Genomic DNA, 26,802 nt, shown 5'->3' with positions numbered 1-26,802 from the left:
CTCCCGGCACTGGACGGGCTTCCAAGCGTGAGTACACTGCAGCCCTGCTACACCCCTCCCCCCCCCCCCCCCTCTGGATTGGCGGGGGATATCCCGGTCCTCGCAGGGGTCGAATAGCCCCATGAATATAACAACCCAAGCGACAGAAGCCCTGTCCACAAGGGACCACCAGGGCCAAGCTAAAATGGCAGCGCAGAACAAGGCACAAGATGCACAAGCCACCCAAACACATAACAGTGTTCTTTGAACAGCTTTGCGCGTACCTTTGGGCGAAGTGTAAGGCCAAGAGACAGCCCTTCCAACAAGCGGTGAAAGTGGCGGTGAAGTGGATCCGCCCGGCGGTTCGGCGCTGCCTGAGGGGAAATCTCCCTGTGGACACAGCAACAAAGAAAGGAACAGAACGGCTGCATACATTTCAGAGTGGTACTGGAGCTGGCCCTAATCACAGAAAGACTATGCCCAGGAGATCTGAACCTACCGAGCGGAAAAGACAGCGGGTCTTTCCCTCTATGGGAGGTGGCTAAACGGCCTAAGACAACCTACCATAGTAGGACTGTTTCCATCATCCAGGCACAAACTCTCATATAATCATTGAGTCTTACTCCACACCCAGCTTAATGGGAAAGTATGCCGAAGCACATTTTCTACTGCCCAGTGGTATTTCTAGGATGTTTGCCTCACCAGTTTTGGCTTGGCCTGTTTCTCCTACTGTTCACATCTGTTAGAACTATATGCTAGACGTCACTAACAATGCTTGTAGCCTGCTATTTACAATTAAGCACGACAGTATGTAACTTAGCTATGTCTTAGCAAGCATAGTGACTACAAAGTACAGCTTAGAACAAAGGTGATGCCTATTTGTCTTAGTATCCTACTGCGATATACTCTGTTGCAAAGATAGCGAGAACCACTAAGAGATAATCCAAACCAAATGCGGTCTTATTGAATATGATGGTTATGCTACAGTTAGCAGCTAAGTTAAACAATGTATTATTTTTACAAACACAAAATAGGATGCGACTTTCTGTTGCTTGATTATAATACAGACATGTGCAATTTTTTTTTTTTTTTTTTTCCTGCCGAACCAATGTACACTAATGTGGACACTCTGCATGCCCTAGCTGTTATGGCAGAGCATGCTGTTTGCGAATATCCCTGCACAATAAAAATAAAAAAAAATAAAAATACAAAAAACCGCTGAACCATTCTCCTTATTTCCAAATTGTTTGACAGACTCCAGGGTGCTAAAGTCTTTACTAAACTTGACCTCAGGTGTGCGTACAATTTGGTAAGGATTAAGGAAAATCATTAGTGGAAAACTGCATTTAATACCATAAATGGGTACTATGAGTATCTTGTGATGCCTTTCGTGTTGTGTAATGCTCCAGCTATGTTCCAAGATTGTATTAATGACATACTCCGAGATTATATCTATTCATTTGTCCTAGTATATCTAGATGATATGCATATTTATTCCCCTGACCTTCAGACTCACCACGAACATGTCAAACAAGTATTGCAAACCTTACTGAAAAATGAACTTTATTGTAAACTGGAAAAATGTATCTTTGATCAAACAGAAGTACAGTTTTTAGGGTATAAAATTTCTGCCTCTGGATTTCAGATGAACCCTGAGAAACTTGAAGCAGTCCTACATTGACCACTACCAAATGGACTAAAAGCTATTCAAAAGTTCATTGGGTTTGCAAATTATTACAGGAGATTTATTAAAGGGTTCTCTTCTGTGATAGCCCCCATCGCCAATATGACACACAAGAGGGCTAGCAGTACGATATGGGTCTAAAGAAGCTAGAGAGAGGCTTTTGAACTCCTTAAACAAAGGTTTGCCTCGGCTGACCTATTAAGACACCCTGACACAAGCAAACCCTTCATATTGGAGATTGATGCATTCGTAACAGGGGTGGGGGCTGTTCTATTCCAGAGGAAGAGAGTCAGGATACCCCTTTACATCCATTTGGTTACTTCTCTAGAAAGTCGTCTCCTGCCGAACGCAATAATGACATTGGCAATAGGGAATTGTTGGCCATTATACTTGCAGTTAAGGAATGGCAACGTATTTTAGAGGGTTCCAAGGATCCCCTTTTGATCATTACTGACCATATGAATTTGGCCTATATAGGGGATGCTAAAAGACTCTTCTAGACAGGCTAGATAGTCTCTGTTACTTTCTCGCTTTAAATTTCTAATTACCGTATATACTCGAGTATAAGCAGAGTTTTTCAGCCCATTTTTTGGGCTGAAAAACCCCAACTCGGCTTATACTCGAGTCAAGGTCTGTATTATGGCAATTTGCATTGCCATAATACAGACCGGGGGAGAGGGGGGCTGGCAGAGCTGTAACTTACCTGTTCTGCAGCTCCTGTCAGCTCTCTCCTCCTCCGCGCCGTCCGTTCAGCACCTCGGTCAGCTCCCAGTGTAAGTCTCGCGAGAGACGCGGCTCTCGCGAGACTTACAGTGTGAGCTGATAGAAGGAGCTGCACGGACGGCGCAGAGGAGGAGAGAGCTGACAGGAGCTGCAGAACAGGTAAGTAACAGCTCTGCCAGCCCCCCTCTCCCCCCCCACTGAACTGCCACTGGACCACCAGGGAAGGAGAGCCCCCCTCCCTGCCATGTATCAAGCAGGGAGGGGGGACGAAAAAAAAATAAAATAAGAAATAATAATAAAAAATAATAATAATAATAAAAAAGGGGGTATAAGGACCACTGTGGGAGGGGGGGGGGGTATAAGGACCACTATGGGAGGGAGGGGGTGGGATAAGGACCACTATGGGAGGGAGGGGGGGTATAAGGACCGCTATGGGAGGGAGGGGGGGATAAGGACCACTATTGGAGGGAGGGGGTGGGATAAGGACCACTATGGGAGGGAGGGGGGTATAAGGACCGCTATGGGAGGGAGGGGGGGATAAGGACCACTATGGGAGGGAGGGGGGGGATAAGGACCACTATGGGAGGGATGGGGGGGGGGTAAGGACCACTATGGGAGGGAAGGGGGGGATAAGGACCACTATGGGAGGGAGGGGGGGATAAGGACCACTATGGGAGGGAGGGGGGATAAGGACCACTATACCACTATGGAAGGGAGGGGGGATAAGGACCACTATCGGAGGCAGGGGGGTGGGATAAGGACCACTATGGGAGGGAGGGGGATAAGGACCACTATGGGAGGGAGGGGGGGATAAGGACCACTAGGGGAGGGAGGGGGGGATAAGGACCACTAGGGGAGGGGAGGGGGGATAAGGACCACTAGGGGAGGGGAGGGGGAAGTAAGGACCACTAGGGGAGGGGAGGGGGAAGTAAGGACCACTAGGGGAGGGGTGAGTCAGGACCACTGGGGGAGGGGGGTGAAGGAACACGGGGGTGGGGAGGTAAGGACCACTGAGGGAGGAGGAGGGGAGGTCAGGACATATGGGGGGGGCAAATATCTTTGCACCGGCCCTGCACACACTGCATTCATACACTGCATTCATACACACACTGCACTCATTCACACACTGCATTCATACACACACACACTGCATTCATACACACACACACTGCATTCATACACACACACACTGCATTCATACACACACACACTGCATTCATACACACACACACTGCACTCATACAGACACGCTGCACTCATACAGACACTGCACTCATACACACACGCTGCACTCATACACACACGCTGCACTCATACGCACACACTGCATTCATTATACACACACTGTAAATAAATATTCACTTAATATATTTTTTTTAGGATCTAATTTTATTTAGAAATTTACCAGTAGCTGCTGCATTTCCCACCCTAGTCTTATACTCGAGTCAATAAGTTTTCCCAGTTTTTTGGGGAAAAATTAGGGGCCTCGGCTTATATTCGGGTCGGCTTATACTCGAGTATATACGGTACTTACAAACCTGGTCCCAAAAACGTAAAGTTTAGATACTCCCAGATTAAGAATATCCAAGCCACCGCAGTCCCACCAGATATGTTTAAATGAACCAAGTTCTCAATTACATCTCCAGCAGAGATTGGAGGAATTTATTTGAAACTTACATAGTTTAGTGGGAACCAACTACCATCTATGAATGAGCTTAAGGGAAGTTTCTTGTATATTTATGCAGTGAATCATTTTCCTTATTAACTCAAATGAATTTAACCAGGCTTGACAATTGAAGGACTTATTCAGATCAATTTCCCACTTAACAGTATTCAATTTAACTTCTTGAATAAGTGTATCCAAGACCCTTCTAGTTCTTGAAGGTTTATTATAATCCTCCCCATAGAGAATCTTATCAAAGGGTGAGTCCCTAATTATAGGTGTTTTATGATGGAAATCTATTATTCTTAGATAAGTAAAATATTATTTATTCAATATACCTGATCTTTCCTGTAGGTATGGAAATTTACTAATCCCATAAATAATGTACAAGTCTTGGATTTTTACCAAGTCTCTTTCTAACCAACCAGACAGATTAAGATCCTGGACAAAAAGTTTCAAAACTTCTAAGGGGGTTTTTATAGAGATTTGGTTTTGGGAGAAGAAATAGTTATTTATCAGCTCTATAGATTGGAAAACGTGAAAAATAAGTAAGTTGTTGATAATCAAGTTTTTGAATAGTTTATTATCTGCCCCCCAAAAATTTAAAGGGGTCAAAGGTACCACATAATTGTTTTTCATATATACACCTGCACTGTGAATGTTTGCATGGTGTGTTCAATAAAAACATGGCAACATTTCATTCTTTGTGTGTTATTAGTTTAAGCAGACTGTGATTGTCTATTGTTGTGACTTACATGATGATCAGATCACATTTTATGACCAATTTGTGCAGAAATCCATATCATTCCAAAGGGTTCACATACTTTTTCTTGCAACTGTATATCATGCTTTCGTTGTTGGATTTCTGTTTCCCCATTCCAAAAAAATGGAAAAACATCACAGTACCAAGAGTATAAAATATATTCGGGAAAGATAATCCTCCTTCTGCTAATCTGGTCGACATAACTGTAAATGCAATCCGTGGTTTCTTACCGCCCCAAACATATTATACAAATAAACAATGGAATACATGTATCTTCTTTGGAAGGGGAATTGTTTGAAAAAAAGATATTCCAATTTTGAAAGTAAATATGCTCTAATAATGTTTATTCTTCCCAGCCAGGATATTTGTAGTTTGGACAATTTTGAGATCGCATTATAGTTGTCAGTGATCCACCCCTCAAACTTAAAATTGATATTTATTCCCAAGTAACAAGTGGAATTAGAAGCCCAGTTAAATTTATGGACATTGTTCAAACTTTTTACTTGAGGGCATGAGAGATTGCAATGTAGAACTGTTTTTTGCATATTGATTTTATAATTGGAAAATCTACTATATTCTACACATTGTAGTGAAGCTGGTATGGAGATCTCTGGATTTGTTAGTGTCAAATTTATATAGTCGGCGAACATAGTTATTTTGTGTTCTTGGTCGCCTAAAGACACCCCAGTTATATTATGAGTTTGTCTGATATATGCAGCTAGTGGCTCGATAGAGAGAATATCAAGGAGAGGTGCCAATGGAAATCCCTGACATGTTCCATTTTTAATAGTAAACCAATCGGAATCTAAGCCATTACCATATATTTTTGCCACGGGAGAACAGTACAGGGACATTGCCAAATCTTTGAATAATCCCTCAAACCCAAAAGCTGAAAGGGTAGCCAATAAGAAATTCCAATTTACCCTGTCGAGCGCCTTTTTGGCGTTAACAGTTAGAAAAACTGTAGGAATGGATTTTTTTTTTTTTTTATTATTCTTTATTTAAGTCGTGCATGAGTATAACAAACATGTGTGCGTAGCCACAACGGTTGTCGTACACAGAGCATAAAATAAAGGATTGTCAACATGTGGTAATAGAGGCTGGGCACATTTTTTTTTTTTTTTTTTTTTTGAGAGAGAAAGAAGATTAGTAACAGTATTCTGGTCTAGGCTAGCTTTGTCTTATTCATAGGTCAGATAAGTGTCCCATTAGCTTGCTCATAGGGAACTTTTGCGGCTATAATCCGTGCAATATTGCGCAAGGGTACAAACGTTTATGCATGCAAATTACAGAAATGCGTTTACTTTTCCCTGGTGGAGTAAGATAAACATAAAATAAAATAACGAGATATAAAGTGGTGAGATTCCAAGGCACTACTGGGGATAGACATGTGATCTGATTCCTCAACCTGGGTGGTATGAGTAACTCTATGGGTGTTACTGGCTTTTATTCGCCGTTGAGGCGCTACCAGTGATTTCTTGTATGGGTCTTTATGTCTATCTCGTGTGAATTACGCCCGTTAATGACAGACTCGTGGGCTATGGAAGTACTAGGCTGTGGGCGGGCGGGGGGGAGGAAAAGTGGTCGGTAGACCTTCGTATTGAAAGGAGTGTGGCTAACATGCCAATAACTGTAGCAGCCTACTAACTTAACTGCAGCTGTAAAACATATAAACATACGTAACGGTAAAACAAGGTCCAGCATATCTCGGCTCAGGTAGTCACTGTTTCGATCCGGCCAGTCGTGGGACCGCGGGGATGGAAGGGTGTCACTCTGTCAGGGTTCCACCTGTGTGCCGGTTTGGATGTGGCTTGTGCCAGGGCATTAGTCAGAGCGTCCTGAGGGAGTCCCAGTGTGGGGAGTAGCATTGCAGCTTCCTGGAGGTCTCGTACTTCGTATGTGGAATCTCCATGCAGTATCATCAATTTGCGGGTCTGGTGCCATTTATATTTTAGTCCATGGTTCTGTAGGAGCGTCGTGAGTGGTCTGAGCAGCCTTCTCCAGGCCAAGGTGCCCCCAGTGAGGTCTGCGTACATAGATAGTTCCATGGATTCAAATTTGTAGGGGGAATGATTTCTAGCTGCCGCCAGTACAGCAGGTTTGGCTGAGCTTTGCTGGAACCGGACAATCAGGTCCCGTGGTGCTGCCGCTGGGGCCGAGGCCGGCTTTGGAGCTCGAAAGAAGCCGTCGATGGTAAGTGCTTTCGCCTGCCGTTGTGACAGTAGAGCCATCAGCAAACGCCTCAGGAGGTGTGGTATTTCGGCCTGTGGGGTAGTCTCTGGTATGCCCCGTATTTTGATGTTGTTGGCTCGGCGTATATCCTCTAATGACGAGAAACGTTGTTCATGTTCGGTATTCTTTTTCTGTAAGCTTATAACCTCCTGTTGTAGAGAGGTAAGTTGGTCCGAGCAGACAGTGGAGGCAGTCTCTAATGCTCCCATGCGGCCTGTCAGGCCCTGTATGTCGTTGCGGAGTGAGGCTACATCCGCGTGGATGTTCCCTTGGAGGTCTGCGAGAAGCGCCTTCAGTACCTCTGTTGTTACCGGTGAGGCATCCGCCTTTTGGACGGTTAGATTAGGTCTCTGCAAGGGTGTAAAGTCTGCTGCATCATCCCCTGAGGAGAAGTCATCACATAAGTCGGAATAGTTTTCCGGATAGGCGGCCATCTTGGGCCTAGGGGCCTCGTGTGCCTGTTGCAGGAGATCCGCAATTGTAGGTCCCTGTCTCGGTTTTTCGGGTTTTATTTTCTTGCTCTTGCGCCCCATCGTGTTACGTTGTCGCCACTGGACCTCGAGAGGAGCCCAAAACGGGTGCGATCGTATGTAAATGGTGAATTTTGGCCCGAAGATGCGGGAGCTCTTTTGACATGCGACTGTGTAGCTCGGCTGCTTGGCTCCCAACGGAATGGATTTTTTTTACTCAACTTCTATCATTAAATTCAGAATCTTACGAATATGGTCACTAGCTGATATTGCTCTTAACAATCAAGATTGGTCTAAATGAATTAGGTCTGAAATTATCTGACAGTCTGTCCGCTAAAATGTTTGAAAATATTTTTAAATCTAGATTTATGAGGGAAATCTAACGGTAGTTGGTTATAAAATGTAAGTCCTTTCCGGGTTTTGGGATAGGGGAGATCGTGGCGCTTAACATTTCAGAGGAAAAACATTTAGAGTTTATTTTATCTGAGAATAATGTAAAATATAGAGGAGTTAACACAGTCTCAAATGATTTATAAAAGTAGGCTGTAAATCTGTCTGGGCCGGGTGTCTTCCCATTGTAAAGCTTAATAATTGCTCTATTAATTTCTTCAGATTCAATAGGTTTATATAAATTTTCACGTTTTTTTTTTTTAGGAATTATTAAAAGAAAGCCTTTAGTTCGTTATAGGAGAATTTAGTTTCCTTCAGATTACATAATGAGGTATAATATTTTGCAGGGGCGTCGCCTATATTATGGGGGGGGGGGAGATTTTAACACCAATTATCTTTTTTTTATTGCAGGTTTTATTCGATCTGGTTTAAGTTTTTTTGCCATAGGCTTTCCTACTCTATTGTTACTACAATACCATCTTTGGTTTAAGGATGTAATTGATTTTTTTAAGAAAGGATATCCTGAAATCAGGTACAACGAGTTACATAGCTGAAAAGACACTTGCGTCCATCAAGTTCAGCCTTCCTCACATATGTTTTTGCTGTTGATCCAAAAGAAGGCAAAAAAACCTAGTCTGAAGCGCTTCCAATTTTGCCATAAACTAGGAAAAATTTCCTTGTGGACCCCAAAATAGCAGTCACACGTCTCCTTGGATCAAGCAGCTATTACCCCACTAATTAGAAATTACATCCCTGTATGTTATGTTTTTGCAAGTATTTATCTAAATGCAGTTTAAACATCTGTAATGACTGACAAAACAACCTCTTCAGGCAGAGAATTCCATATCCTTATTGCTCTTACTGTAAAAGATTGAAATAGTAAAAAGAAATCTCCTTTCTTCCAGCCTAAATGTGTGACCTTGTGTCCTATGTATAGCCCTGTTTATGAATAGATTTCCAGATAATGGTTTGTACTGGCCCCGAATATATTTGTATAATGTTATCATATCCCCCTCTCAGGTGCCATTTTTCCAAACTAAACAGACTACATTTTATTTTATTTTTTTAAGGGACACTATAGTCACCTGAACAACTTTAGCTTAATGAAGCAGTTTTGGGTGTATAGAACATGCCCCTGCAGCCTCACTGCTCAATCCTCTGCCATTTAGGAGTTAAATCCCTTTGTTTGTGAACCCTAGTCACACCTCCCTGCATGTGACTTGCACGGCCTTCCATAAACACTTCCTGTAAAGAGAGCCCTATTTAGGCTTTCTTTATTGCAAGTTTTGTTTAATTAATATTTTCTTATCCTCTGCTATGTTAATAGCTTGCTAGACCCTGTAAGAGCCTCCTGTATGTGATTAAAGTTCAATTTAGAGATTGAGATACAATTATTTAAGGTAAATTACAACTGTTTGAAAGTGAAACCAGTTTGTTTTTCATGCAGGCTCTGTCAATCATAGCCAGGGGAGGTGTGGCTAGGGCTGCATAAACAGAAACAAAGTGATTTAACTCCTAAATGACAGTGAATTGAGCAGTGAAATTGCAGGGGAATTATCTATACACTAAAACTGCTTTATTTAGCTAAAGTAATTTAGGTGACTATAGTGTTCCTTTAACCTTTCTTCATAACTAAAATGCTCCATTCCTTTTATTAATTTTGTAGCTCCTCTCTGGACTTTTTCTAGTGCCATGATATTTTTTTTTAGAACAGGCGCCCAAAATTGCATAGCATATTCAAGGTGTGGTCTTACCAGTGATTTATAAAGAGGCAAAATTATATTTCCATCCTGAATTTATGCCCCTATTTATACATGACAAAACCTTACTGGCCTTAGCACCGGCAGATTGACATTGCATATTGCTGCCTAATTTGTTGTCTATAACAATTCCCAAATCCTTCTCGTGTGTGGTTATGCCTAGTTCACTACCATTTAGGGTGTACGTTGCTTGTGCATTCTTAACCCCGAAGTGCATAACTTTGCATTTCTCTACGATAAATTTAATCTGCCATTTTAGTGACCAGTCCCCCAATCTATCCAAATCCCTCTACAGCAAAGCAATATCCTGCTCACATTTTATTACTTTACAAAGTGTTGTGTCATCTGCAAACACTGATACATGGCTTCCAATGCCTAGTTCAAGATCATTTATAAATATGTTAAATAGAAGTGGTCCCAAAACAGAACCCAGAGGGACACCACTTTTGTCCAGCCTGAAAATTTACCATTAATGACAACTCGTACTCTATCCTTAAGTTCTATAAGCATTGTTTGTTTAGAATCCCTAGATCTTCTATCCATTTTTGCATCCAAAATAGTATTCCAGTCTCCTCCTATAAGAAACACTCCTTTTAAGATTTTTTCAATCATTCTAAAGAATTTCCTATAACATGTTTGTGAGAATACGTTTGCAGTAGATATACTGTCCCAAGTGTTCCCTCTCCTCCGTTTGTTGTTTCTGGACAGGAGTAGTATGAGGTCTCCTCCATAATTGATTCCAGGTTTTCTCGTGGCACATTACAGTATTTGGTTGATTGGAGGGGGTATGCCCCTGCTGAATGTTCTTGGGTTACGGCCTCTGACATCCATGTTGACCGCAAACGTCGTTCTTTACATGCCACATTTCCTCTCAAGCCTGGTCCTGCCCGCCTGGTGGGTAATGTTATTCCTCCTCACCTTGCCGTATTTGCGCCCAGCGGGCGTGCGTCTGTACTAATGACTTTTGCAACATGTTAATGGACGCCAGCCGCTGTGGATCCATGCCAAAATATACCTCCACGTCCGCCCACGTTAATGATGTCTGTGTGTGTGTGACGTCATGCGTGAGACATGCGCTCACGTTTCGGGGTCAAAGGCCGCTCTCGGACAATCAGAAATGTAAAGCACTTATTTAAGCTCAAAATTACCTTTTTTTCATTGCCCTGACATGGCTTCCCTAGTGGTTGTCTGAGAGTGTGTTCCTGAGCGTTTAAAGGGACACCATAGTCACCAGAGCAACTACAGCTTAAATTTGTTCTGGTGAGTACCTTCAGGATTTTTGCTGTAAACACTGTCTTTTCAGAGTTTACAGTACAGCCTAGTGATAACTTCACTGGCGGCCACTCAGATGGCTGTTAGAGATCCTTCCTGGGTCATGGCTGCCTAAAATGCATCCAAACATTCAGTGTTTCCTCCCTCTGCATACAGACACTGAACTTTCCTCATAGAGATTCACTGATTCAATTCATCTCTATGAGGAGATGCGGATTGGCCAGGGCTGTGTTTGAATCATGCTGGCTCTGCCCCTGATCTGTCTCCTTATCAGTCTCAGCCAATCCTATGGCGGGAAGCATTGTGATTGGATCAGGCCACCACTTCTGATGATGTCAGCAGACAGCTTGTTTTTCTGAGGCAAACTGCATGCAGATCTACAGCTTCAGGCTTGAGTACAGTAAGATTTTGCTATATTTATGGAGGCATGAGGGGCCCAGATGGTGGTTTTAACACTATAGGGTCAGGAATACATGTTGTGTTCCTGACCCTAGAGTGATCCTTTAATTTCGTTTTTTTTACTTTGGCTTCATTTGACCCTGTATTCGGGTATCCCTGACTTCTGGCTTTCCCTTATCATTTTGTCTTGTTCTGTGTCCCCTGACCTCGGCAAGTATCCTGACTATTCTTACTAGTAATCCTGACCGTTTGCAGATGACAAAATATACCACTTTGCTGCAGAGGGATTTAAATAGATTGTGGGACTGCACTCAATAGCAGATGAAATTTAAATAAGAAAAATGCAAAGTTATGCACTTTATGGTAAATAATGCACATGAATCTTACACCCTAAATGGTAGCGAATAAGGGATAACACATGAGAAGGATTTGAGAGTTGTTATAGACAACAAACTAGGCAACATTGTGCAATGTTAATCAGCAGTTCCTATGGTCAGTAACGTATTGCCATGAATATGCTGTGCAATGTATGGAATCTGTTCAAATGTAGAATATTATGGCACTACAGAAAGTGCAGAGGTCTGCAGAAATTGATCTGAGGTCTGTGTGGGATGAGGCAGGCTTTCTTAAGTAGTGTGCGCTTGCCACTTCTGTTATTCTAACTGCATGGTAAACATTGCCTTCTCTTTTATTGGGCTGTTTCCTGGCTTACTGGTCCTTGGATGGGTAGAGATTTGGAGTATTCATCCCAGAGAAAGACTTTGCATTACACAGCACTCTTTTTACTTTCAAAGTGTAAGTGGTCAATTATTATCCACAATACACCAAATTTCACAGTTATATGCTATGTTTTGGTTTACCTGTCCTCTTGTTTTCTTTTTCCTACTTTTTCCTACCATTCTTTCTTGTCTAGTGCCGATATAATTCAGATAAATCCTTTCACCACCAGATCCTAGTCACATGCTTGGAGTAGGGTAAGTTTATGACAGCTCAACAATAAACATTTATTTTACTCCTTTTAACTATAACCTGTAACTACAAAAATAAACTGAAATCCTAGCTGCACTAATTATACAGACATTATTGTTGTCAAAAATGTGAAAGGAGTCAAGTTCAAGTAAGGAGAAAATCATAAGATTTAATGTTATTGTGTGTGGAATTAGGAAATCCACATCATCCTTCCATTAAAAGAAAGCACTGCACACGAGGGATCTTGTTTAGATTGCTGCTTTATATATGCTGCCATGCAGTGATATAGCTAATGCCAGAAGTTTCATTTTAAAGTTTTAAATGCACATAAAAGGTATGACGTGGCATATAACCATATAAAAGGTATGCAGTTTTATTAATATTGCTGAGATTGGAGTAATTTTGTTTTGCTTCCTATGAACTGCCTGGAAAAGATCATCAACATTGTTCTTGAAAGTTCTAGGGGTAACAAAACATTTATTGTTATTAAAATTTTAAAAAGACCAATTTCTGAAAAAAAAAAAAAAAAATACTGTATAGGATAAATTTTACTCACTTTTTGTAATCGCTCACGTTTTTCTTGTGCTGTCTTCAGTCGTTCCCTTTTCTCACTGATTTCTCTCTCCGCCTGTTTCCTTTCATATTTTCTGCGATGCTCTGCAATCTTTTGTGCCTGAAAAAAATAGGATTTCTATAGTTATCAGGGGTGCAAAAAAAAAATACGTATCCACGTGACTAAAGTGGCACCACAATCCGTTTGTTCAGGCCCACTAAATTTTAGTTTCAAAAGAAAAAAAAAAAAAAAAAAGGGGGCGCCTACCAAGAGCATCACTCCAGATGTCCAAAAATGTGTACTGCAATATTGGTGTTGGAGTTGGTGTTACAGAGGGAGTGCAAGCAGTTAAAGGGTGTGACTGGGAGTTGTGAGGGGATTTAGAACTGCTGGGGTTAATAGAGGTTAGTATGCAGGTGCAACAAATGTTGCGTAAGTAAGTGGAGCTAAACTCAAGAAGCAGGTAAGTGTTCAGAGCACCTGCCTTGTAAAGACTTATTAAGCTGCATTGGAAAGCCTGTAATTGAACAGTCACAGAAGGGGAGAAGAGGAGGATGTTATAGAATAATTAAAACCCTTATTAAACCTTGACATTAACTTCATTAACTTCATATATGATAGATTTTCCTAACAGCATTTAGAATATTAGAAAGAGAATGTATTTTCTACAAGGATTAGAGCAACACCGGAATTGTCGAGTTCCTGTAGTATGAAAGATGACGCCACCTCTCGGGTGGGAGGACATTTAGCCGACCACTTAATACTTAAGCCAATTAATAATATTGATGGGTGGATATTGACATAGCCACTTAACACCTAACCAAATTAATGATGTTTATTTGTTGATATCTTGATCTTCTTCAATTATGTAATAATGCCTTTATAAGGGTCTGCGAACCCGCTTTTTAACCAGATGCCATTAAATTTTCTCGAAGTTCTTTTAACCTGAACTCCGTGTGTCAGTGTGAATTTACTTCTGCGTATACGCAATTTAATCATCTCTAATTTGGACAGGAACAGATAGTCATTCAAACTTATTTGTTTGCTTAAAAGAATCTATATCAAGGGGGCTTGCAAATTCATTAGAAAAGAGATCTGCAACCGTTGCAAGCTGTTTTTACATATACCCCAAATATATATATTGTATATACTCTTGTATAAGCAGAGTTTTTCGGTAAATTTTTTGTGCTGAAAACCCCCCCTCGGCTTATACTCGAGTCACTGTCTGTATTATGGCAACTTACATTGTCATAATACAGACCAGGACCGCTGGGCTCATTACAAGCCCGGCAGTCCTGTTGGGGGCTGGGAGCAAGCTGTTACCTTTGCAGCAGCTCCGTTCAGCTCCCTTCACCTCCGTTCCGTTCAGCTCCCCAGTCTAAATCTCGTGGTTACCGTGTACGGGCAGACCGCAAGATTTACACTAGGAGCTGCTGCAAAGCCCCCCTCCCTGGCCATGTATCAAGCAGAGAGGGGGGATAAAAAAAAAATGAAATATCTAAAATATTAAAATAAATAATAAATTAAAATAAATAAATAAAATAACCCCCCCCCCCCCCCCCCAAGGTTACACACTACACACACACACACACACACTCTGCATTCATACAAACACACTGCATTCATTATATACAGGGACACTGCATTCATTATATACACACACACTGAATTCATTATATACACACACTACACAAACACTGCATTCGTTATATACACACACACACACACACACACACACACACTACATTCATTATATACACACACTGTAAATAAATATTCAATTAATGTAATTTTTTGGGATCTAATTTTATTTAGAAATTTACCAGTAGCTGCTGCATTTCCCACCCTAGTCTTATACTCGAGTCAATAAGTTTTCCCAGTCTTTTGTGGTAGAATTGGGGGCCTCGGGCTATATTTGGGTCGGCTTATACTCTAGTACAGGCATAGGCAACCTTCGGCACTGCAGACGTTTTGGACTACACCCCCCATGATGCTTTGCCAGCATTGTGGGTGTAAGAGCATTATGGGGGATGTAGTCCACAGCATCTAAAGTGCCAAAGGTTGCCTACCTAGTCTAGTATATACAGTATATAGTTTTTAAAATCATAATGTGTACATGTACTGAACAGTTATTTATTTTTTTTTTTTTTTGTATTTTGGCAGTGGAGTATCCCTGTCCCTTCCCCTCTATTTAGAGTGCGCGAAGAGGCACGGCATTCTTGACAAGTCGCGTTGTAATGGTGCAACCAGTTGAATCCAGGAATGCAGGACATTTCAGCACATTGAACATGCGAGAATCCCGGCATTTATATGGATATCACGCCAAAATTCAAATCCTGCTATTTCTCAGTTTTTTTTTGCAGTCCTGGTTCATTGTCTTCCAAAACGATAACCTACTTGGTTTCTGCTGGTCTGCAATTGTTGCCTTGGGTCTTCCTTGCTATTTAAGCAGGCAATTGTTTTTTTTTTTTTTTTTTTTTATTATTTCCTTTACCCTTTATTATTAAATAGGATTTTCAAGATACAATTTTATTTAGTTACATTCTTCTTTGTAGTATGGCTTCTGCCTCTAGGAAACATAGGTGAGCCAAAACGTACATATTTTTATAGTCTGCCAAAATATCTGTTTTTTCAACTACTTTCACAACAGCATCTCTTGAGTTTAGGCAGATAGTGAACAACTGGTGGGTTCTGACTAATGATATTTCGCTACTTGTGGAGTTCCGCAAACTCCCAAACATGTGCTACAAGAGGAATAAAAGCTTAGGAGACCATCTGGTAAACATGGATTCTGTGCACGGCTACCAGAGGGATTAAACTCCACTGAACCCAGGTTGGTACAGATGACTAGGGTGTCTGACCTGCGGATATATTGTACCCAGGAAATGGTTTGAACACTCTGTGATGCGTTTTACTGTTTTGAAATGCTCGTATTTGTGTTCAGTAAAAGCAGTTTATGTGTAAAAAAAATGCAAAAAAACCCAAAAAACTATTATGAACGCTAACTTTGGCCAGTGTTTGTGACTAAATGACTAGTAAAAAAGACAGGACATAACCCATTTTGAATACCCTAGGTTGTCTACTTTTGCAAATGTTATGCCATGGTGGGGTAATTTTTATTTCTGGGCTGCCATACAGTGTCAAAGGCAGCATAACTTGTGAAATTTCAATTTGCAAAAACTGAAATGGGCAAGTCTAATATTTGGCCCTGTAACTTACCAAAACACCATAAAACCTATACATGTGACTAAGTGGCTACTACAAAATACAGGACATAACCAATTTTGAATGTCCTGGGTTGTCTGCTTTTGCAAATGGTATGCTATGATGGGGTTCATTTTCATTCCTGGGCCGCTGTACGGTCTCAAAGGTAATATAGGCCCAGCAAACCACTCTGGCAAATTTCAGTGTATAAAAACGTAAAATGCGGCAAGCCCTGTATTTAATGATTCAACCCTGTAACTATTCAATACTCCATAAAACCTGTAGATGGTGGTTACTGTTATATTTGTGAGACATCGCCGCACACAAATATGTGTATGTTATTGCAGCAAAAACAGTATTATGACATTCATGGTTAACGTTTCATGCAGAAATAAGAAAATATAAAAATGTCTTAATTTCACATAATTTTTTCGGTTTTATTCATATAAAATTATATCTTGTATATTAATATTTGTCAGGATATTTATACCGGCAGACATGTTGTGCTATGATAGAAATTAAAAGTGTATATCCTGAGTCACTCTGAACAGACCAGACTCCATTTTGTTATTTTCAAGTTAACAAAGAGACACAAAATTTCTATCCTTTCTGTAAAACTAACCACTTTGCCAGAGCTAAAGGAATGCTTTGTATAAACAAACCAAGTGATGCAATGAGTCTAACAGAGAAGGGAGACGGAATACTTAATGTTAGCTTCACACAAGAAAGCCAGACACCAGTGACCAGATAAGACTTAGTAATTAATTTTACTTTCTAAATTTCACAAGATTCCCATTGTAATTTAGAAGTTGAAATTAAGTTTAAACTGTCAATTTTAGAAATTACAGCAGGAATTGGAGACACATAGTCTGAAGAACGCACAAAGAAAACTGTTTGATGTGACAGAAAACTTAAGTTATAGACAACCATAAGATAAGGTAAATGACGTCAAAATAAGCCACCAGGAAAATTTAACTCTTCCCTGGATAGGTATGTTTAGTGGGACGAGACTGCCCTCTATAGACCAAATACTTAAGTTGTTATCTAGAAGGTAACCACACCTCTAGTGTTTATATTGGTCTATTACCTAGTAACGAACAGAGAATCTTTTCCTTTAAAAAGTTAAGACAAAGGGAAGAGAGAGGGATGCAGGGGAATGCAGAGAAAGTCGGAAGCAGGCTAAGTAATAAGCAAGCAGAGTCAGAGCGAGAAAGAAACATTCCTTGACACTTAGCTACCTGAGAACATCTGGTGAGAACATCTTTTTAACTGGTAAATATACTGGTTTCATTTAATTAATCTAAATTAATTAAAATTCTCTAAAAGCATGATATATAACTGGATAAATCACAATCAGATTTCGATATTTAGAAATCTTAGTTAAATAAGAAGTACATTATTAAAATTTATATTCTGCAGATAGAAATGAATAAGTATGTATTTATGTGACATATCACATGTTAGCATATCATGATATTTAGACAGGTGTATTGATTTGCTCTAAAATAAGATAAAATATCTGTTTAGGCAAGTTAAAATTCTGCTTATAGAACATGGTAGATTTCTCTTATTGGATGGTTCCAGGAAGTGACTAATGAACTGGTTTAAATGTTATTTTATTTAAAATTGCATAAGAATAGATCTTAATTACCTAGGAGGTCTAGCCAGCATTGAAAGGGTTTTTCTAACTGTCAGCTAAACCTTTACGACCTTACGCTGCACTCTGAGGAATTCTGTTCTCTGTGTGAAACTTTCACATTCTTTCTCTGTGAAGCCATCATGAATCTTGTCTTAGTCATTGGGAGATGTTTTTACATTGCCATTTATATTGCATACTCATGTTATACTAAATATTCATTGATTATTGTCACACGTTACTCATTATTATTTTTTTTTAAATTGTCACAATAAATTGCATCTATTTTTATAACAAATTGTGATTTTATTTATATGTTATACATTTCACTTACACGATAACGATCTTTGGGATCTGAGAATTGAAAAAAGTGGGCAATTCTCAATACTATTTTTATCCCATAAATATCCCCACATATTTGATGTGAAATGACGGCCCTATATCTCATGAAGAAAATAAAATATACAATAAGAGACTTATAGCCAACAACCTAGGTATTTTTTTTTATTAGAACTTGTACAATTGGCTTTGTCCTTAAAGGGTTCATATGTGTCAAACCAGACTTACAATCTATAGCTCTGTTTTTAAAATATAAACACTATCTCTTAGGAATATTTTGACCATGTCGGATGTTAAATTGTTCACTGTATATCTTGAAAGCAATAAAAAAATATTTCTAAAAAATATTAAACATATGGATAAAATTATTTTTGTCTGCAGCTCAGATTGAAATATGTAATATTTCATAAGGTATAAATAATTTGATAAATTAATTTCTTGACAATTAGATATAAATCAAAAACTATTATCGTGTAAATACCTGCAGATTTTGATTAGTGTAGATACAGTGGTTATTTAAAAGTAAAGTCATTCTTTTAACCCCTTAAGACCGCAGCCAAATGTACAAGTTGTGAACGACACAAAACATAAACAAAACCTGGCATTTGCACTATATGTCTGTCCAACCGTAATTCACCTCTTTTATATTAAATGCATCCCCCCTTATTATATATCATTTTATTCAGGGGAAACAGGGCTTTCATTTAACATCAAATATTTAGGTATGGAACATAATTTAATATAAAAAATATATATATAAAATGGGAGAAAAAAAAATATTTTTTTTAGTTCTATGTGACATTTTAACTGTGGATGTCAAAATACTGTTTGCTTTTACTGCAATACAATACACATATTTGTATTCAGTGATGTCTCACGTGTAACAGTACCCCCTATGTACAGGTTTTATAGTGTTTTGGGAAGTTACAGGGTCAAATATAGCGTGTTACATTTGAAATTGAAATTCGCCAGATTGGTTATGTTGCCTTTGAGACTGTATAGTAGCCCAGGAATTAAATTTACACCCATAATGGCATACCATTTGCAATAGTAGACAACCCAAGGTATTGCAAATGGGGTATGACCAATCTTTTTTAGTAGCCATTTGGTCACAAACACTGGCCAAAGTTCCCGCTAATTGTAATTAATTAGGATACCTAATTATGTAACATTATTACATAAATATATGTATATAAATACATGTGTATATATACGTATATATATATATATATATATATATATATATTTTTTTATATTTTTATTTATATATAGGTATATATATATATAGTGATATATACGTATATATTTATGTATATAGATATATATTATTTCGTTCTACGTGTATTTTGATCTATATATATATATATATATTAATATCACAATACAGTTAGAACGAAATAACATCTATATATTTATTTATTTTTAACAATTTTTTATGTATTTACATATATTTTTTACATTATATATAAATATATATATAACAATAATTATATATATATATATATATATACATTTAATCAGTATCACTCTACGTGTAATTTGATATATATATATATATATACATATATATATTAATATTTAAATACACTGTGTATGTGTAAATGTGTGTATGTATGTGTGTATATATATATATATATATATATATATATATATATATATATATATATATATATATATATATACACACACATATATAAACATACTTAGATCATTTATATATTATATATATGATCCAAGTATATTTTATTTGTAACTGTAATTTTGTTTATTTTTTTTAACTAATATTTTATTTTTTTTTTTCACAGGAGAGGGGCAGAGACAGTGTCAGCCAGTGATTTCACATCACTGGCTGACACACAGGATCAGTGATCACAGTGACTGGCTCTCACTGTGATCACCTCCTGCAGATTGGGTAATTGACCACAGGGGGGAGTGCCTGGGTGGTACAAGCACTCCCCCCTTCCAATCTGCAGGGGGATCATTGTGCCAGTTACATGTGTCAGCCAATAGGCTGACACATGTAACACTGATCGCAGTGACAGGCTGTCACTGCGATCAGAGCGCTCTGAGATCGCAGTGACAGCCTGTCACTGCGATCTCGGACTTAGCAGATCGCGGTCACTGACCCCAGGGGGACTGCCTGGGGGGCCAGGTAAGTCCCCCGACCGCGATCTGCACAAGGGGAAAGCCGCCGGCCACATGTGTCAGCCGATTTGAAATCGGCTGACACATGCTGAATACTGATCGCAGTGACAGCCTGTCACTGCGATCAGAGACTGCAGATCACGGTCACCAGCCACAGGGGGGGTTGCCTGGGGGGCCAGGCATCCCCCCCCGAATGCGATCTGCAGCGGGAGAATACCGACGGCCACGTGGGCGGCCATAATAGCGAGGACGTACTATTACGCCCACCGGCGTTTAGAGCCGGCTCCTGCAGGGCGTAATACTATGTCCTCCGGATTTAAAGGGTTAAAGACTTGTTGATGTTTGTTTTGTTTTTTACTTGGTTTAGTCTATGTAATATTATGGCATACCAATATAGCGAGATATAATTTTGTTAATACCATTTTCTTCAAATGTGTTTGCATATTTTCAGTTTTCATTCCAAGCGGAGAGTTTAGTTACAGAGTGGCTTGGGAAAAGTTATTGGTTTGCAACCATTTGTGGAAATAATTATATTATCATCATTAGATTATCTATGCTTCTTTAATACAAAAGATATTCCCTTGTATCTCATCCGCACTTTGTCTCCCTCTCTTGCTCTTCCTCTACTAAAATTTTCAATCTCTCCCTTTCCTCTGGCACATTTCCCTCACCCTTCAAACATGCAACTGTAACCCCAATTCTGAAAAAGCCCAGTCTTGACCCCAACTCCCCATCCAACTACCCGCCCTATCTCGCTACTGCCATTTGCCTCCAAGATCCTCGAAAGAGCTGTGTACACCAGACTGACACTGACTTTCTTGAATCCAACTTTCTGCTTTTACTCCTTCAGTCTGGATTCTGCGCTGGTCATCCTGTCTAAACGGCTGTGACCAAAGTATCCAACGATTTAATTACTGCGAAATCTCACGGCCATCCTAATTCTGCTTGATCTTTCTGCTGCCTTTGACACTGTTGATGATGAACCGCTTCTTCACATTCTCTGTCATTTTTGTCTACGGGATACTGCTCTCTCCTGGTGCTCCTACCTCTCTCAGCGCTCTTTCAGTGTTTCTTTCTCTGACTCTGCCTCTCTCCCCCCCTCCCAACCACTCTGTCAGTGCCCCCCCAAGGTACTGTCCTTGGTCCCCTACTGTTCTCTATCTATACCACCTCCCTCGGTAAGCTCATCAGATCTTTTGGCTTCCGTTATCATTTATACGCAGATGACACACAAATCTACCTGTCCACTCCTGATCTCTCACCGCCCATCTTGACTCGTGTCTCTGACTGCCTCTCTGCGATTTCCAAATGGATAGCTGCTCACTTCCTTAAACTCAACCTGTCCAAAACAGAACTTCTGGTCTTTCCTCCCTCAAGTGTTAACACTCCTGTGTCGGCCTCCCTTCAGGTCAACGGTGCTACCATGACCTCCCTCTCGCAGGCTCGCTGCCTGGGTGTTCTTTTTGACTCCAACCTTTCCTTCACCCCTCATGTATAAATCAATTGCCAAATCCTGTCGCTTCCATCTCAAAAACATAGCGTGCATGGGGGCGGGGCCTGACCGCCGAGCGGGAAGGACGTGGGGCACCTCGGCTCCCCAGGGAAATGGCCACAATCAGGCAGAAATTGCCTTCTAAGCCTCTGTTTGTCGAGCAGTGGCAACAGGAAGGCAAGGAGGACACAAAGAGCCACTCGCGGTGTCAATGTCAGACCCCGTCCTGACAGCAGAGCGGACCACTGGGCGGGCGGGATTGAGGCATGCCGCGAGGCCCTGGCTGGAGAAACGGCCGATCTCCGGCGCTTGGTCCGGCTGGTCGTCTCGCGCGCCTACTAAGGGCTCCGTTCCCCCCCCCCTGTGGGCCGGGGGGGTTATCCCGGACCCCACCGGAGAGAGGCAGTGACCGCACTCACTATCCAAGCGGCAAAGAGCTCAAAGCATGACCGCGCAGCAAATTCCAAAATGGCCACCGCGCCTATTCCAAACCGGAGAAAGTGCTCACATCCAGCTGAAGCTACAACTCCCTGTGCAATCGGCAGACCAAGGGATTCTTACCTGGACTCTCACTTTGCTCACACAGAGCGGGCACAGCACGCAGGCTCCCTCAGGTACCCAAGGCTGAAGCAAGCAAAACATCACAAGCGACCTAGAGAGAGCTGAGAAGCCAGCCGACCCAGCACAGCTGCAGCAGCAATCAAGCGGATGCTTACCATACAGAATGAAAATCCTGCAGAGTACTGTATATACTTGTGTTTTGCACTGACTCTTTAATATCATTTATGATTGTAACAAAGACGCTTTTATCACAACAGGGCAAACATTTTCACCTGTCTATGCCTGAATTTTATGCATTACCCGGCAAGCATAGTGGCTCGCTGCCCCCTGGTGGTCAATCTAAAAAGTGCGGAGCTATCTCCACCTAATGCTGTTTGATATAACCTGCAATTTACCAATCTATGTTATTAAGCATGCCATTAGTTTAATTACTGCTCCTATCTTGTGTATTGACTATTGGTAGCATATCAAACTCGTTATGTCTCCTTTTACTTTGTCTCAACACACTAACATCTGTCCTCGACTCAATTCTATTAAGCGATGTCTTAGCATGCTTTTCTACTCCTACCATTCCCTAATGTTTATTTTTTCTTGACTATCAAAAAAAAATGTGCAACTATATCCTGTGCCACAATTGTAAAATCCTGTTGTAATTTGGTACATGCTACTGCTGTTGTGGCAAAGCATGAAAGCTTGTAATATTAACTCTTGCACGGAAAAATAAAGAATTTAAAAAAAAAAAAAAAACCATAGCGTGCATCTGCCCCTATCCAACGTTGAATGCGGCTAAGATGCTGGGCCATGCTGTTCTCTCTCGCCTTGACTATTGCAATCCCCTTCTCAGTGGTCTTAAGTGATCCCAGATTGCAATGCTGCAATTTATAATGAATGCAGCAGCGAGGCTCATTTTCCTGTCCGCACGCACCTCCCACGCCTGCCCGCTCTGTCAGTCCCTGCATTGGCTTCCAGTTAGATATAGGGCTCAATTTAAAATTCTGGTGCTTGCTTACAAGTCCCTACATAATGCTGCTCCAACCTACCTATCCTCCCCAATACACAAGTATGTCCCGTTGAGGCCCTATGCTCTGCCAAAGACCTATGTATATCCTCTGTCCGTACTCCCACCTCTAATGCTCGCCTCCAAGATTTCTCCAGGGCTGCACCTCCTCTGTGGAACTCCCTTCCCTACTCCGGAAGAATTTCACCCAGTCTCCACTCATAAAAAAATGACCCTTTGTGTCACTATACCCCACTTCCTCTAGAATGTAAGCTCATTGAGCAGGGCCCTCCACCTGTATGTCCAGTTGTCTCGTTACAATTACATGTCTGCTAGTCCACCCATTGTACAGTGCTTGGGAATCTGATGGTGCTATATAAATAATAAAATAATAATTTGATAGTCTGCCATATCATAGTAAAGAATAGTAAATGTTAATGCATACTCTTATGACGAGTTATTGCATTCATTGGTGTTAAATTACATTGCTCATTTTCCATTTCATTGTCTACACAGAAATATTATCCTGACATGTTTGACCATGTATTATAATATTATCGCATAGATTATTGTTGTCACAATAAGTTATACTTTTAAATAATATAGTTAATATTCATAAAAATGTGTAATATTTTTAATACAATTATTAATTTTCCATAATTTACACTAAATATCTTGCCCCACAGTTATCCAGTTATCTGTACACTTCCAGTGAACTTAGTGACCGGCACTGGAGGTCTCATTAACCGTTTATGCTCAACATTGTAAGAAGAGGGGGGCAGAGAGCAGAGCACGTGTGAAACCGTACCTACCTGAGAATGCAGTTTGCAGAGGGAACGAGTGGAGCGAACAGTGCAGCTACAACTTACCTACCCGAGATTGCAGTTTGCAGAGGGACTGAGCGAGCGGAGACTCCAGATAGTAGCATTACTAAAGTAATGTGAATTTTAAATGAAATCTTTGAGTACATTATATGTATGTACCCAGGATTACATATTGTGCGTGTAACAATGAAACAAGTAATTTTAGTTTGTATTGGTAATGGATCCACCAACTTTTATACAGGTTATAGGCAGATCAGGGCACACAATTAAGTTTAATGAAGGAGTTTTAGTGTGTAAATCATGCCCCTTCAGTTTAGGAGTTAAACACTGTTTTTGCAGCTTTTGCCACATTTCCCCTAGCCGCAAGACACATAGCCTCAATGAAAAAAGAGGTTTCATTTTTACAGTACAGTTGTTTACTTTAAAATTTTTTTTAGCTCTTTCTGGGGCGTTGCTTGGAGGCAAAAAGACCAGGGGCTTTTATTATTAATTATTCAATAACCCAAGTATTTCTGATTTGAAACTGTTCACGTCAAAGAAAATGGCTACTGCGCACAATGTATGTTGCAAAGTTGCATTAAAATGCCATGACATGACAATTTAAAATTCATAACATGCGTTGGGGGGGCGTGGCCGACCAAGAGACTGAGCAGACGTCTTTGTGTGAGACTCTGCATCAGAAAAATAAAGACCTCAATTTTGGCCGAAAAAGAGAGACTTACCTGACAGAAACATCACCCCTCGCCAGAGGAAATAATGGGGCGCAAGAATAGAAAGGCTCAGCGCACAGAGACAACCCGCTTTCCAGATATCTGACTCCTTTGAAAGGCCTGTGCCGCGGCTGCAAGCCAAGATGGCGCATGAGGCCAAAGCAGCACAAGAAATGTCAGACATATCTCCCGAGGAGGAAGACTGCTCTATAAAATATTGTTGGGGAATGGAGGGGCCCCTTGATGTGACTGTGGGGGGACACATCCCACACCCAGACGTCGGCAGAGGACCCTGAGGAGTTCTACAAACTCTTGGGCCTGCGTCCCCGGACTCCGCCAGAGACACCCTCCAAGCAGGAGGATCAAAGACCGGCACCAATACAGCGCAGAGTCTGCCCGGACAGGCAGGAAGAAGAGCCTCATGGCGCTGAACCCCAGACAACGTAGTACACCCCCCGAACCAGTCCCACCCAGCCCAAAGACAAAGAGACTAAACGACTCCAAGGCCAGTCTGAATCCAGACACCCATTTAAGTCCATAGAGACATACGCCCTTACCAAATAGCCACCAACAGAACCCACTACATGCTCCCAAGCCATCTGCCCCACGTCAGTGGTTGCTTACTGTTCATATGTACAATACCTATATACATTGGAAAAGTTGTACTTTGTTCATAATAAAAAAAAAAAAAAAATTCAGAACATGCAGTCTGCTATGACAATATAAAACACATTTCTTCATATTAGTAATGTTATTAATTCATCCATGAAGAGATGGGTTTTATATTGTCATGGTAGACTGCATATAATGCATTTTACATTGTCATGGCAGTCTATTGCAGCTTGCACAGCAGCCATTTTCTTTGTTGGCATAATGGGACAGCAGCCATTTTCTTTATTGGTGTGAACAGTTCCAAACCAGAAATATCTGGGGTATTGAATAAGGACAGGTTAAAACAGACAGGTTCAATTACAGTTTTTTTTATAATAATGACCATCATCCATTGTTAACTCTGAATGACTTGGAGAGCTAAAAAATGGATGATGAGCATTATAAAAAAAAAAAAAACAAAAAAAAAAAACAAAGCAATGGAGATGAGAGTTATGTTTTGGAAATGCACATCATCCATTTTTAAACACTTCAAGTCATTTACTCAGACTACAGTGTTCCCCCCATGCAGACCACACTACCCTTTTTGACGGGGGAATGCAAATGTGACAGAGACTTTTAGTCCGGTGTCATCTCTGTCCTTAGTTTGCCAGTGCTATGTCCCCAAACAGCTTGCCGGTGTGGCAGTGCCTTCTCTGTCCCAAACAGCAGGCAGGTTATGCATGAGGAGCAAATATAAAGCCCTATGTCCTTTTTGTGTGTGTCCAGGGTATGAACAGTGTATTTTTCAATTTTATTACATGACAGGAGGCTTCATATTTTGCATGACTTTCTTTACTCATGCTTCCAGCAGCACAAGTCAATCATCAAACTTTAAACCAATCATAACAGTCTGCATAACCATATATAAAGCCTTGTATGTCACATGACTTCCTCTTTCTTTGCTGCTTCCAGCCAAGACACAGGTCAGAGTATTAGCTCTCTACTAATTTTGATTTATGCAATGCTATTTATCTTGTGGCCCCTTTAATTAATTTAGCCACTATACTGTGAATTTTGCCCCCCTTTTATTCTGCTTTCCCCTTACCCTTTCCCTCTAAACCTAATATAAGTTTATATGCTATTTTGTCATTCCGCTGTTCTCCCCTATCTGAGTTCAGTTTTCTCTGGTATTTCTGCCTGTTGGTCTTGCGCGGTTCGCGGCATTTTTACCACGATCGTGCGGGACCGCCAGGTCTCTTATTAGTCCCAGGGTACTGAGGGGTGGGTGGGGGGGGGGCACAAGGGGGTGCCATCCGATACCGTCGGTCCACGATCGCGCGGCAAATTTGCGCGCGAACGGCGGCCATCTTGGATCTTGCGATATCGCGAGATCCTCGGCGGCCATCTTGGTTTCGCCAGTTCGTGATTCCCACGAACTGGCACACA

The 26,802-nt window shown here is 40.8% G+C and overlaps 1 protein-coding gene across 1 annotated transcript in view; it reads right to left on the bottom strand.

Moving 5' to 3' along the window:
* ST13 (ST13 Hsp70 interacting protein) overlaps window positions 1–26,802 on the bottom strand; it is a 158,432-nt gene that overhangs the window by 98,967 nt on the left and 32,663 nt on the right. The window contains exon 6 of the mRNA XM_063428168.1: window positions 12,861–12,977. Within this exon, the coding sequence (XP_063284238.1) occupies window positions 12,861–12,977 (117 nt within the window). The remainder of the gene's footprint in view (window positions 1–12,860; window positions 12,978–26,802) is intronic.

This window comes from Pelobates fuscus, chromosome 7 (genome assembly GCF_036172605.1).
Source record: "Pelobates fuscus isolate aPelFus1 chromosome 7, aPelFus1.pri, whole genome shotgun sequence".
Lineage (NCBI taxonomy): Eukaryota > Metazoa > Chordata > Amphibia > Anura > Pelobatidae > Pelobates > Pelobates fuscus.
Note: the sequence above shows the minus strand (reverse complement) of the source record. Positions and strands in the feature narration are given on the sequence as shown.